Source organism: Euwallacea fornicatus, chromosome 26 (assembly GCF_040115645.1).
Source record: "Euwallacea fornicatus isolate EFF26 chromosome 26, ASM4011564v1, whole genome shotgun sequence".
NCBI lineage: Eukaryota > Metazoa > Arthropoda > Insecta > Coleoptera > Curculionidae > Euwallacea > Euwallacea fornicatus.
In genome coordinates, this window is record NC_089566.1 from 902,284 (window position 1) to 917,290 (window position 15,007).

Here is a 15,007-nt window from a genome sequence, read left to right on the forward strand (position 1 = left end):
AATTAGTTCTGCAATTGGCTTCCTAAGAGACCATTTTGTGTCAAATATTGTCGCCACGGAGTTAATGCAGGTTGGTGCGGAATCATTCTATTCCCTTCGAATTTTCCAAATTCCTTCATACCTGTATTTTCCTATTTAAACTAGTCGTTTCTAATATTATGGAGTTTCTGCAGTAACTAGCTCTCCTAAACCAACTGGAAGTTTTAGATGTAGCTCAAAAGCCGAAGCTGATGGTTTAAACGGCGAAGAAATCTTTCTAGTGTAGGGCCGTTGCGGGCTCTAAGTTCGAACCTAAGAAATGCTCAGTGCCTCGTCTGCAGCAAATCCATATTCCTCCTTTGCGAGTATCTTACATGCTGCTTTATTTATGTCTATAAATCCATGTGTTTTTAGATTTATTTGACAAATTCCCGAACCCGTTTACTGCGCAGATGCAGTTTATCAATATCAAAAAGAATATAATACGTAATATTATTTTAATTACTGCGGCACGTAGATGCAGCATCTCAGTTTTCACGCTGTACAGCCCGGGGGCGATAATAAAACCAATATCAGAGGAAATGAATAAGGCAGGTGGTGCATTCGAGGCAATATAAAATCTTCAATGTGATTATGTGTTGCTAGATAGCGATTTAAGCTATTTTTAACTGGACCGTTACCATTATTAAAAGTAGAAGAAGCGGGTGAATCATCAATTTCCCCGATGCCAACTCTACATTTCGGGCAGGACGTGGTACTCCCTGTAAGAAATCCACATTTTTTTAGAAAGAAAATAAAGTTCAGGTTGTATTATCAATCATAAGGCTTTTGACACGCAACATGCAATGTTGAATTAACAATTCAAGTGGCCCGACTGCTATGTTGATATATTCAAATATTTGCTTTCATGAGCGGCACTTGTATTCAGATATGTCGTGGTGTAAACGTGTATAATGGTTCCTGAGAATTCGGTACTTAAAATGTACCCTGTGTTTATATTCAAATGGCCCGCGGTGTAGAATTAATTACATTGCATTACATTTTTAACAGCTTACTCGAGGAAGATGAGCCGCGAGTCCCGAGAGTTTATTGGAAGTCCCACCCACCCACTAGCTTGTGAAATAACAATAGCTCCGGTGTAGGAATAAATTTCAACGAGTAAAATATACGAAAAAGTCTTTTTTCAGCGCCAATTAAGGGGAACAATGCACATACAAGACACCAAATCGGTTGACTAATGAGCTCACAGTCTAATGAACCCTTGCGGTTTGCAAACCAATAAATCTCCGCTTAGACCGGGCCGCAATGCGACCACAACTCTTATGGGACTATAATCGGCTTTGTTATTCTACCGCAAGACAAAGAAAATGTATTAGAAAGCCGTACCGAACTAATTGCAAGGTACCTTAGAGTACCAACCATGTAAAAGATATAGTTTTACATCACACGCCCACGTTGGCTTCCCAGCAAGAACATAATGCCATGTCGATTTGCGGAGTTAATCTTTTGGTCTGGACTAAAGATAATTTGTTGTAGGGTTCGGTCTTTTCTGGCTATTATTCTGCAGGAGGATGTGACCAACTAATGTTATAAGCCACAAAACGCTGCCATCCTGGACGAAGAAGTTTCTAGTCGCTTCGCTTGTGAAGCAATCGTAAAGGGATGACGTTTATTATATGCGAGTGCTGCAGGAAAAATGAGCAGCTTGGAACTGTTAAAATTTATTAAATAATATTAAAAGTATTTGCGGGTCTATAATCTTCAACCGTCAGTATTGCATAGACAAACGATGTTTCCTATCATTTCTTGATCAAAGGGCTATAATTAGATCACAGTTACATCGAAATATTATACTCGATCAATCGAAAATTTTAATTAATATTAAAATAATTTACATGTTTGATAAATGATGACGCAGTGGCATAACAGGAAATGAAATTATTGAAGAGTAAAACAACACTGTTACTCTACACTGTTCGTTTCTGGATATTTATTGGCGTATCCTATTGGTAAATTCAGTGTGAACCTGTCGTACACATTGTTGGACAACTTCATTGGTATTTAGTAAAAAGCGATTAATGCATTATTTTTACGTTGTTTAACCGTTTAAATGGCTATAACACATACACGAAAATATGACTATAAAAAAATTTATATACCTATAAAAAATTGTACCAGTTCGATTATTGTGAATTGGATTTTGGCATTGTGATTACCACACACTTACGTGAAACACACAGAACTATGAGCAACATTACTTGGAAGCTGAATTAGGGCCAGGGTTCACGCAACGTTTGGTATGACAAACGTAACAAAATCCAATTATGAAATTATTTTGGTAAAATACCAACTTAATAGACCGTTTTATGAATAATCAAAATATCTAACATCATTTGAATAATCGTTCAATCAATAGGAATCAATCGATTATATTACTCATTGGACTGTTCGTTACCATCTCTACGAAAGGTAGAAAACATTGTTGTTTTATTCAATATTACAGTTTGCTCACGTACTCAATCACAGTACATCCCTGTTTTCTGCGAATTTGACAAAAATTCCATTTAAATATGTCTGTTGGGAAAAGCCACATTTTTTAACGCCAAATCCCAACGCGTGTACGAGTACTTCAACCTTTTTTGATTACGCAAGCGCTTCAAGTCTTCTGGTCTCCTTCCACCGTTGATTCGTTAATTTATATGTAATTCATTTAGAGCAGAATTCATTTACCCATTTGGCTTCGAATCATTAAATAATTGAGAACAGAATCTGCAATATTTTAATGTTTCACGATCGCTGATCATGCGAAAACGAAAAAACGATTAAAAAAAAACACCCCGAGTATAGAGTGCTCTGAAACAGCCAACATTCCAACGCAATGCGCAGGATTGAGGGGGTGAGATTCGTCTTAAGTCATTGTGTCGACTCACAGGCAACAAAGAACCTCTTAACTCTTAAAGCACACATCAGAGGTAAAACGTCGTACTTTCAGGTACCTCAGAATTTTTTTGTTTGGCCTAAAATCCACGTTCCAACGAACCTACCATACAGTTAATAACGATGCTATCAGCCTGGTGCTTACCTGACATTAGATATTTTACTGCAATATCTCATTCATCAAAACCACCATGACCAGACCAACTTTGCTCGGTTCAAAACGTCACAACTTCACACTTTCTATTGTGACACTGTTCTCTTTCTTTTCGCTTTGAAAACGCTAATCACACATAGCACTACATCTAGAGCCCGCTCTTCCTCAATATTCCACTATTCCCGATCCTGAGGATTCACATTTAAATGAATGCTTGCCTGTCTAATTATTCTCCTTAACTTTAGCACATTTACAGAGTGTTGACCTTTGAGATTTTGCAGATAACCTGAAATCTAGAAACTAGGCATGGAAACATTGCGATTTCACATATGGAAATGGTCCCAGAAATAGCCGACCTAATACTCGGAAGAAAAACGCATTTGGAAAATATTACATTATTTCTCAATACAATCTCCTTCGAGATTGTCACATTTTTCCCATCGAAGTCCTGGGGCTTCCATACCCTGCTTACAGCAGAAAGCTTCGAATGATTCGAAATAGGCATCAACCTCCTACGTCTTGCGTATAGGCAAGTCCTCTTCCACCGAGTCATTTTTTCAAGTTTTGAAATTGAAAATAATCAAAGGGGGCAACATCTGACGAGTAGGATGGACGAAGAAAATGTTCCAAATCAAGTTGATCGATTTTGGCTATTACGATGACGGAAGCGTGGATGGGATGGTTTCTCGATGAAACTAGACTTTGCGTTTCGTCAAATGCGGTGCTTTTTTCTCATTTTTTCGCTCAAACGCTGCAATATATTTGTATAATATATTCCATTTATTAATTTTCCTTTCACGAGATAATCAACAAAAATTATCCCACGTACATCCCAAAAAACCAATGTAACCACCTTTCCTGCAGACGCAACGGTTTTCACCTTCTTCGGAGCTGATTCCCTCCTTTCAGTTTATTGTTTTAACTGGTCTTTCATCTCAGGTGTGAAACGGGGACCCACGCAAAAACTCGGCCTTATTGCTACCAAACTTTACCAACCGCTCCCTTGAAACATACTCACGGCGCTGTTTTGGTTCATCTTGCGCACAGTTTCCTCATAGCCAATGGTTGGGTCAAAATGCGATCTGCAGTATTTTTTTTTTAATGTCTATCTGGCAGTACAGTCTGGTGGAATTTTACCACAGTTTCGGGAGTGGTCAGATCCGGAGTGTGATTGGGTCGACCGCTGCGGAATTCCTCTTGGCAGCTCGTACGACGGCGTTTAAAGTCTGCAACTCGCAATCTTGCAGTTGTTAACGAAGGCCTAGATTCCTCCAGAGCAGAATCTAACCCCGCTTTGATGTTGAATGGACAAAGACTTTTCAAATGAAAGTGTTAAAGTCACGCATCAATGACGAATGCTTCCATATTCACAAAATCTCTAAAAGCTCTCACTAAAAAGCGCTCCAAAGTAAACTTAAATTGACGCGGCACCCTCAAATTTTAGTCATAAGCTTTCTAAATTTAGGCCTTTGTAATATTAGCAAATTTTTAGCAAAAAAGCGACATCTATATATAATGTCGGATACTTCTGGAACTATCCTCGTATATGTATTATATGTTGTAATAGCAAGTGGTCTAAAATTGTCATTTATAAATTCTGTTAACAGCCCGTTCAAAATCAGCGCTATCGCAAATTTTTACGTTGCTCTACAAAGACTGCTACGAACTCGCGGGAACGTATGGGGATCTTCAAAAGATTCAAAATTAGCTGACTTAAGGCAAATGTCGGCAATTTAATGCTCATTTAAAACCGTTTTAAAATTGGAAAATTTCCGAAAACTTTCGAAAATACTAATTTTGTTTTTCCTAGTTAGTACAAAAACGCTCATCATAGAAAGATGAAGTGGTCACAATATTAAGACGTATTTTCTCAACATACAAATTGCTAGTATTGCAGAAAAAAATTGTTTTTTTTATGAAAGTCATATTTAAATTGTGTTTTTTCATTATATTTTTTTCATTTCACATTTTAATTCACAATTGAAAATCTTTGAATTAAAATTTGGAAATTCACTATCAAAAAAGAGATAGTGTTCGATGGTTCAACCTTTTGGATTTATCTCTATAATCGATTTTGGAAAGAATTTTCCTTTTAATAAGTAAATAACGACTTTTGGCCAAATCTCGTAACTTAATGCTGCATTTTCGAAACTATTTTTTTTATGTAAGAAAATTCTAGAGAACCCTTAAAAAATGTTTTTTTTGCAACATTTGCATCTCGTATATTGGAACAATTTTTGCAACATTTAAAGTTTTTATAAAAAAAAGTACTTTAACCACACCCTAGATCCATTTTCCTTCTATAAGGCCACAGTTAAACAACCCTTTTAGTAAATATTTTTAATTTCAAAACACTCGGAAAGAGACGAGAAATTGACGTATTTTTGTCTGTCATTCTCACACATATTGTATTATTTGTATTATTATATTGTATATTTGTGTTGTATTATTCGTCTCTCCTTATCATTTGTTTTTTTACATTGGTTACAAAGTTAGGACGAAGGCTTTATTTTCACTAACTTCTATTTTCTTTTTTTTACTTTCAGATGCACTTGTAATGAGGGGTATACGGGTCAAAATTGCGAAAACGAATACATTCCTTGCGAACCCAGTCCTTGTGCCAACGGAGGACGATGCCGGCCTGTGGATAAGCACACGTACTCCTGTGACTGTCCCTCTGGTAAGTGATGCAGTTATTAGATTTCCCAGTAGATTTCCCACAGTTTGACTATCTACCGGATAATCAGAGGTCCTAACAAATAAATTACGTTCGAATTGATCATACCTTCGGCTTGCACTGTTAGTTTTGACTGATTGGCACACATCTCGAAATCGTCTTATACTGGGTATGAAAAATAGAAGTTTTTGGATAGATTTTCGATTTTGATTAGAAAAATAGTTTACATCGGGTTTTTTTAAAAGGGATGGTATATTTTTGAAAAAAAACTGCCAATCCAAGAAATTAAAAAAATTAAACATTTTTTTAAGTGTTCAAAGACATTTTATTACACAAAACTGTAAGAGGTCTTTCTCAACTAACATAAGAAACTGTAAGCCAGTCTTTAAACTATGAAGAAGAAACTTATTACGCACGAACGGGCAATTTACTCATAAATTCATGGAGCGCCGAGGTCGTACTTCCACGAGCATGGAGTAAAGCGCTTTTCCACCCGAATTTCGTATTACCGTTTATTTCCTCCTCTCATTTACACCGAAAACTACTGTTTATCATAATGTCCAACTTCTAATGGAGTAGAAAATAGAACAGGTCCTGTGAAACTAGATATAAATAATTAATTTGGTATCAGTGAGAGAGACGTTTAGGTAAAGCAATGTCAAACCTTTGGAATCAGTGAAACGTGTGCTCAGGGCATGGAAGAATGTCATATTTACGTCTCTGTTGGAATGGAGCTGATGTTATTTGATCACAGCAGATGAAATTTGGAACTAGAGCGTATGTTGAAATTGACTCACTTGTTGTTAATCGTATCGTCAGTAGTCATAGTCACCCCTTAGCACTCTCGCAGCGTACGTTTGCTCTACCGTGCGTAAGTAGTTCCTTACTACCGAAATAGAGAGTCTATTTGTTATTTAGTTAGAATTCGTAAGTAATCTCATCTATCTCGGAAACTGTTTGAAGATAGGTAGGTATGAAACATCCGTGACAGGACTTGCTCAGAAACCCGCACAAAAGAGGTAGAAACGATTTGGAAAAAAATATTCGATTAGCGAAAATATGTGTCATTATAGCACAGTACATTTAATTATAACGTATACTGCATAATACCATAATAAAAATGGTTTTTTCTCCGTAGGTCTCCGGAAAGGCGTCATTTTAAAGATTCCTAATTAGAATCCAAAATATTTAAAAAATTGTTAATTTGAGTGCAGTCCAAAAACAAATTTTGAGCTGCTCCCTTTAGTTGGCGATAAATCCGCAAGAGGGAAACCTCCAGGGCAAAAAAGTTTATAGGAATTTTTTTATTTTTATACGTTCTATGGAAATCCACGTGATTCGCCACATATTCTATCACACCTTGTATAAATAAAAAAACCCGTTTTTTATGTGAAAGAGTGGTTTATAAACGACTGGGAAAATCATTCGTATATGGAGCGAATAACTGATAAATTTAATGTACATTTTATATCTGGAAATTTATACACATTTTTTTTTCTATCCTTTTTCTAAATCATGCCAGAATTTTATTTTTTATATAAATTTTTCCCAAATATCTCAGAAACTAATAAGAATTTTGCCAGTTTTATTACAAAACATTCAACTTCAATATCAGCTTTTAGCATTTTCATCATATGCGTATCTCAAGACTCGTAGGAACTTCCCGGGGAACATAAAAAATTCTTTGATAAGCGATAACTATTTCTACCTAATAAGGATGGAAAATGATACTTTACCACACATTTACTAAAAATGAATGAGCGATAAGAGGCAAAGTCCAAACGGCAATTGCGTGCGGTAAAGGCACTTTCTGAGTTCATTAAATTGGTAAAATATTTACACGTGGGAAAAGTTTCTCCTAAAGATATGTATGTAGAGTAAAATGTAGATTTCAACTCAAAAATGTTTATTAAGAGATTGTTGCTAAAAACTTTTAAAAATTGTGACTTACAGGAAGTAAATAAAGAAAAACTACCGTTTTCCTCCTCCTCCTTTGTACGCAAATGATTATTACTGGCCCATGTTTGTTCCGGTGATGAAAATGAAGCATCCTCGAGCATATTAAAGTAAAACCGTTAATAGCAGGTTTCTTCTTTTCGAATATGGAAATACATGCTGATGTAATGTAGGAGGCACAAGTTAAAGTTAGTTTTCGGCTGAAAATGGGCCTAAATTTTCCGATATTTTATTCAACATGAGCAGTATTATGTTATAAAAAAGTGTCACTGCTGTATAATACTGATAATAATAATAATAATAATAATAATATCAACACCAGAACTAGTGCCTAAGGATTATAGCGATTGCACCCGAAATCGTTATATGCGCCATTCCCACGGTAGAGAGTACGACCAATGTATTTCTGCCTACACTCGCCCGCTCTTATCGCTTCTTATCAATACTATTCCAGATACTTTTGCGGTTTGTCGATTTTGTGCCTGGGATCCAGACCTTGGCTTTCTGACTTACTGCATCAATCAAAAATTCGGATATTCTTCCTGCAGTCGGACTTTCACGTGTGTCTTTCTTGTAGAAGTTCCTCTCTTAGACGTAGAATTCAAGGGTCCTCAGGCCATATGCTCCGAAGTATGCGCATATCGACCGTATTTGAATGACATTGCAAGTGGTACCACGACTGAAAATCAATAGGTACTACATTGTTTTGTTTGTGTATGTGGTACTCGTTGGATACGCCTGCATGACGTTTCAAAATGACGGGAACAACGTATTTATGCTGATGAAAGACCACATGTTGTTGAATTTACAGATTTTTTTATTCACTTATCAAATTAGGATTCGAACACCACAAACATATGCCCATCCGTTATTTTATCTGCACAAACAGGCAAATGTGATACCAAATCTTGCAAACGTCAATTTTGATCACGTTCACAGAGCTAAGAAACATGGTTTACGAGTTAGGCGAGTCAAAGAGGAGTCACATTAGAAGATGAATTATTACGAAAGATTGTTAAATATTTGCACCGGTCCACTTTCAACGACCGTAAATATCTCAAAAACATATACGCGTTCGTTTATATAAGGCCATGCAACAACTGTTCTTTTACTACACGCACAAACGGGTTTTAGTTGCTACGGTGTGGTGGTCAGTTAAGAGATGCAACATTATGTTTAAGTCATAACATTTAATTTGTTAGTAGTTGTCTAATTAGCGAAGAAGCGAAATTTGTTAACAATATTGTTGAGTGGCGCTCTTCGGATAATTAAGTAGGTTAAAATGTGCGTTTAAACTTATTACTTCATTATGAAGGTTTGTAATTCAGTTTTTATATTTACTTTTTGAATTCAACATATCCGAACATACCATTGCGTAAAAGTGGTACTATTCTGAAATCGCGACCAAAGCGGCTTTTCTACATCTCTCATGGATGTTTCATAGCGAAGGAATGTATCTCCCCTCGTGTTCTCAGTATAGATACATTGTCTCAGAAATGTAATAATGGTAGATTACAGATTCAGGTGGAATATATTTGTTTTTTTAACGAGAGCAGAGAACAACTATCTGCGGCGCTTATCGGCAAGGTCAATCATCAAAATACACTTTTCCATTCTTATGCACCGTTCGGTGCGTCAATGTGGTTTTTTTTAATTTATAACCGCATAGGTAATGTTGATCATTACTCATTACAAATTGGAAAATGCCATATTACCTACCTCGACTTTCCGCCCTCATTTCACGCCCTAATGTTCCGGTCTATTTTAATATTTAATTTTAGAAATTGTTCGTAAACATACGATCAATTACCCACAAGGTTTATGGTTCCTTCGATTTGCTATCATCTCTTTAATACGCCATTTGAGCATTTTTGGACTCAAATTCTTCGTCCTTTCAACTAAGATGGACACAGTGTGTATACACCTTAGTTGAAGGTGAAATAAGATATGAATTCAATTTCGTTAATTGCGGCTCTTTCTAGCACGAATCGAAAAAAATATTTTGGACAGAAATCTCTTATCTTTCCCCGTATGATCTGAACCTGTAAAAAAAATGGGGGTTGCCATTTGAAATTATAAAATGAATCCCCACCCCTCCCACACGGGGGTAGAGCCGAATCAACTTTAGCGCCAATACATTTCCGCCTTAGAGTGTTCAAAGCGCGATACTAAAAATTTCTTTATAGGACGCCTAGTATTCGAATATATATCGATATTCCAGGTTGAGTGTTACACCCTGTACATTCCGACTTACAGATTTATGGATTAATCGTTCAATCCTTCCCCAGCAATTGAAACGAAGTTAAGGGCTACTATCCTACGCAACAGCATGACAAGCAAATTAAAAATAATACATAATCAATCATCCATATGATGGCTCAAACTATTCTTCTAACTTAATTTTCAGTTTCCTGAGGATTAAGTTACTATTCTTTTTAACTGTGAATTGCAAATGAAACACTCTCCACCTCGTCTTAATGAAAATGTTTTAATGGAAATACTAAATACATAAATAATAAATTGTACATTATTGAGCCGAGTATAAAGCTTAATTTTGAGCGCCTACCAGAAGATATGCGTAAAGCTCTTTATGAGATAGATTAGAAGTTGCATGTTGCATCCTTATCGTTTTATCATTTGACATCCACTTATGTAGAAAATACTCACTTTTCAGTCGCGTGCGGGTGACACTCCGAAAATTTCCATATGAGATAAATGTAAGAAGTAACATTACTACATATGTAGTGGTAAGCAAATTTTTTCACAATTTTTTTCAAATAAGTGAGCTTTTTCATAATTGAGAGAGAGGACCAAATTGGATTGTTTCGTATGTTATGCAGCAAGAATTTCTGCAAATCTACTATTTTCTTGCGATTTTTTTATCCTACAACAAAATTACAAAAAACATATTTGAGACCGACTACAAAATACTGTTTTATGTAATTTTATTGTCGTCGAATAAACTGACTTCCATCGAAACACCCAAGAGAAGTTTTGAACATGTAGCGACCATAGAGTGGATGTTTGTACGATCGGGCTTATAGCTCACAGAAAGTAAGCATAAGACCTGATATTTGTCATTTATAGTGGATTATTCAGGTGTGCGAAACACCCTCCATAAATTGCAAATACACAGAGAAAAAAAGGTTCATATACAGGGTGTTTCAGAATAGCAAGTCATAACTTTAAGGAGTGATTCTATGAGTGATTTTGAGAAAAAAAGTTTATATGAACCTAGGCCCGTTTTTGCTTTCTGTCTGAATTACAGGGTGATAAAAAATTTTTTTTTTAGAGAGAAAAAAACAAATTTTTAAATGCAAGCAGTGGCGCCCCTAAGGTCATGACCCTGATTATTTTTGGTCAAAAATATGTTACACCTCTGCTTTTTCAAAAAATCAAAATCGTTTTCTTAATTTTAGTTGTTTTTGTTAACAAAATAGCCTCTTAAATTTTTTTCGTAACATCAAGTGTTTTCAGACAATAAACGGACTAGTTAACATTGTATGTTATAATAACAACCAAATTAGTTATAATAATACTTTATTTGTAGCAATTTGTCACGACTATTCGGACAAACAAAAATTAGATAAATTGCTGAAAATGTCCTCCGTTAAGATAACGATTTTTATTTTTTTTTTAAAGCACCGGCGTAACATATTTTTCACAAAAAATAATCAGGGTCATAGCTTGGTGGGCGCCACTGCTTGCATTTAAACATTCGTTTTTCTCTTAAAAGGTATGTTTCTACACCTAACTTACGTCCACCGAGTTCGATAAAAATATATAATGCAGGTCCGGACTTATTAAAAAATATATAGCAAATTTCAACACCCTGTATTTCAGACAGAAAGCGTGAACGGACCTAGGTTTATATAAACTTTTTTACTCAAAATCACTCGTAGAATCGCCCTTCAAGTTTATGACATGCCATTCTGAAACACCCTGTATGTATGCGATTATAGATAAAGTAATTTTTGCTGGCACCTACTAGTATATCTACAATGTGATTCAAAATAAATTTATGTAGGTCAAGTCCATGTTTCCAAATAGAATGGCCTTTTGAGGATTCTTTTTTTGTAAATCTTTCCACGTGACCGAAATCACTAGGTTCGGATACATCTACGAACGTTGAATATGAGAATCCCACGAGATTCATAACACCAATTTCTCCAGAAACAGTAGTCTGTTAAGTTTATATGCCTTCTGATGGTCATCCTCACAAAACTGGACTATCATAGTTATGTCATATATATATCATAGTCAGTTTTTGGTCCTTAATTTCCCATTTTTTTGTTCCATGTTATTAGTTCAACATTAATAATAATTTGTCAACAACTTTTTACAAAAATCTAACTGCCTAACTGAAAGTTCTGAATTAATTTAACTAACGCTTTGTAAGTGACTGCCTCAAGTGGATACCGTAATCAGTGTCTTGTGTACTGCAGTAATTAAGACAGAATTCAGGGGTTCATGAAATAAACGAAAATTAAGTGAAGTTTGCCATAATGAATCATAAATATTAAGAAGAATTCCAATACACTCGCGCATGTCAAAAAATGTGTGTTTTAAATCTTGTCCAGCCCACAGGAATACTATTTGCATAAAAACTATGAACGACTTATAGTTCTCATAATATGAAGGTTGGGATGGCAGCTTGCAAGATCGAGTTTAATGGTCGGTTTCACACTTCCTTGGCAATAAGTACTCCTTATCTACGTAAGCCAAAGCAGGAACTAACGCCTGTAATCGTCGCTATATGCAGGTTAAAATCGAACATAGAAAATATGAGTAAAACCTTTTAAAAAATCCCCAGACAAGTTCGTTATCGTTCGTTATCTTGAACCACGAATCCGTTGGTTCAATGCCTTTCCCATCGTATCTAGAGCCTTCGGACTGCTTATCTATTCGAAACGGTAGTAGGATTATTGAAAGGCAACCACACTTTAATGTAAAAAATGTGTTCTAGTTGCATAAGAGATGCAGCTCATTAAGAACTAATAATTATTTTTAAATGGTTTCAAGAGCAGTTCGTTGGCTCTAAAACGGCAAAGGCAAGGGAACTGAAAAGTACAAAGTACCTCCCATCTAAGCGACGTACCCAGCCCGAGGTGGTGCTTATGTGGGAGAGAACCGACGATCTTACCTCGCTTGTCGCGGGAACCCCCTGCGGGCACCACGAGTACTCGCCTAACTATGGAGCCCCCGAGCGGATCGAGACCGAAATGGTGATGGTACTAAGAAAACTCGATGGGCAAGAGTACGAAGTGGAATTGTACCCGAATTTTAAAAATGAAATCTTTACTCAGATGGAATTTCAGGAAGAGGGGATGGAATTTATTCATTTCGGTGGTTAGCTGGGGGCACACACATATATGGGAATAATTTCGGAACCCTCAATGTGGTATAATTAGGTGGCCAGGTTAGGTTACTTCGACCCGCTAGCAACTACTTCTTTTTTTTTTTTTTTTTTTGAATACGCTAAAAACTCCTTTCCCATTCTAATCATCTGCACAACCTCTTCGACTCGACATGAATACTTGCCACTGTTTTGTGTACTGCATACAAGTACCACCACACAATTTTCGACTTTGTTTGATCTGATATTACGACTTATTCCGAACATCTGTATCCATTACAGTATCAGTATAGCTGTTCTAACGAAAAAAAAAATATATATATATATATATATATATTTTTCATGAAAGGTATACGATGGCATTATGCAAAGCAAATCAACATGTCCGGCTGCCGGCTAGCGTCTCCTGCTGCGGATTCGCTCTTAGTTGATAATATGCGTATTATGTTGTGGTGTTAAGAAAATAGTAATCAGCAATTTAAAATATTAAATCTTGAGTACATTAAACGGTAAATATCATTAAATATTCATAAGACCCGGAGTGGTTATTAATTATGTTCCCTCCTACGCGATCTACGTCACACGACTGTTACAGGTTTTTATGTAATTTAGTTACAAGATCATGTACCTCACGCAATATGATGGAGATTGTTTAATAGATTCTTTAAGGCCGCGTTAAAACTAAGATATAGAATTCACGTCTACTTCACCTTAAGTGTGCCAGGTTGAAGTAAGTGCAGTTGAACAATAAAATAGTGCTTTCGACGAAGCGTTACGGTCTTCAGAGGTGCTGTTCTGTGTATAGATTTAGATGATGGTAAAGAGGGTTGCTGCGAATCAGCCAAGGATTTCTATCCAATTAACTAAAATTCGTTGCGAAGAAGTTCAGGGCTGTTTTGAAATAGTTCGTTATTATTGGTATTAGAATATCATTAGGAAATAAATCGGGACTGCGAGATGGAAAGTGATTAACCTTATATGAGCGAAATAAAGGTTGCAGGTCATTATATTGCACTAGATACACCTGAACATAATAGGAAGGGAGAATGTTAACATTGATTTGATTTATGTGAAGTTTCTATTGAATTTTGATGTAAGCCTAGAAACTGCGGTGCAAATTATTCATCTTTTGTTCCTTCATGGATTCCTTACTTCAAAGTATCGACATGATAATTTCAATATAATCACCGTAATGATTGTTCCTCGCATCAACGTCTTGATTAATACAAATGTGATATAATTGGTAGTTCATTTCGCGGACAATCTGTGCAACAGATGAATTAGATTCAAAATACGATGCCAATTTACTATTGAATGTTGTGGTCTTTTAGTAGAAATTAAATTATTAGAAAGCGTCATTAAAAAAGCGTTATACCTCACTTTCTTTTTGCACTAACGCAGCTGGAACAAGTTCTTGTGGCAGAACTCGGTAATGCGTTCTCTATCTCCAATACACGATTCAAGAGATTCGTTAAAGTGAAAATAATGGGTCTCAATAATTTTGGTACGTAAAAGGGTAAATAAATGTCTTTTCAAATTTACCATATTCCAAACAATGGAAAGAGGTGGCGAAAAGACACAGAAGAAAAAACGAAAATTGATATTGCGACATCGAAAATCGTTCAAATATACCATAGCAATTTCAGGCTGTTCATCGTATCAATTTGATAGGTGGAACCGTGATGCGTTAATGGTTTTTAAGAATCTAACTCCTTATGCACTCTTATACCAAGTTGCACATCCTGCACTTTCAACTCGACATATAGCTGGAGATTTGACATTACAGATGAGCAATTATACATCAAATCTGAAACTATTAGTACAGTAGAACTCGGCTATAACGAACCTTCAAGGGACTTGGCCTGTCGTTCGTTATATGTGGAGCCTCGTTATAGACGATTTAAGAAAAAAGCGTATTCATTTAAAATCTTTGTTTTAACCAAACGTC

At 35.9% G+C, this 15,007-nt stretch overlaps 1 protein-coding gene across 2 annotated transcripts in view; it reads left to right on the forward strand.

Annotated features, from left to right (window-relative positions):
* Nucleotides 1–15,007, forward strand: part of N (neurogenic locus Notch protein) — a 132,834-nt gene that overhangs the window by 67,224 nt on the left and 50,603 nt on the right. For both annotated transcript variants that reach the window (XM_066296677.1, XM_066296678.1), the window contains exon 5: nt 5,617–5,750. In XM_066296677.1, the coding sequence (XP_066152774.1) occupies nt 5,617–5,750 (134 nt within the window). The remainder of the gene's footprint in view (nt 1–5,616; nt 5,751–15,007) is intronic.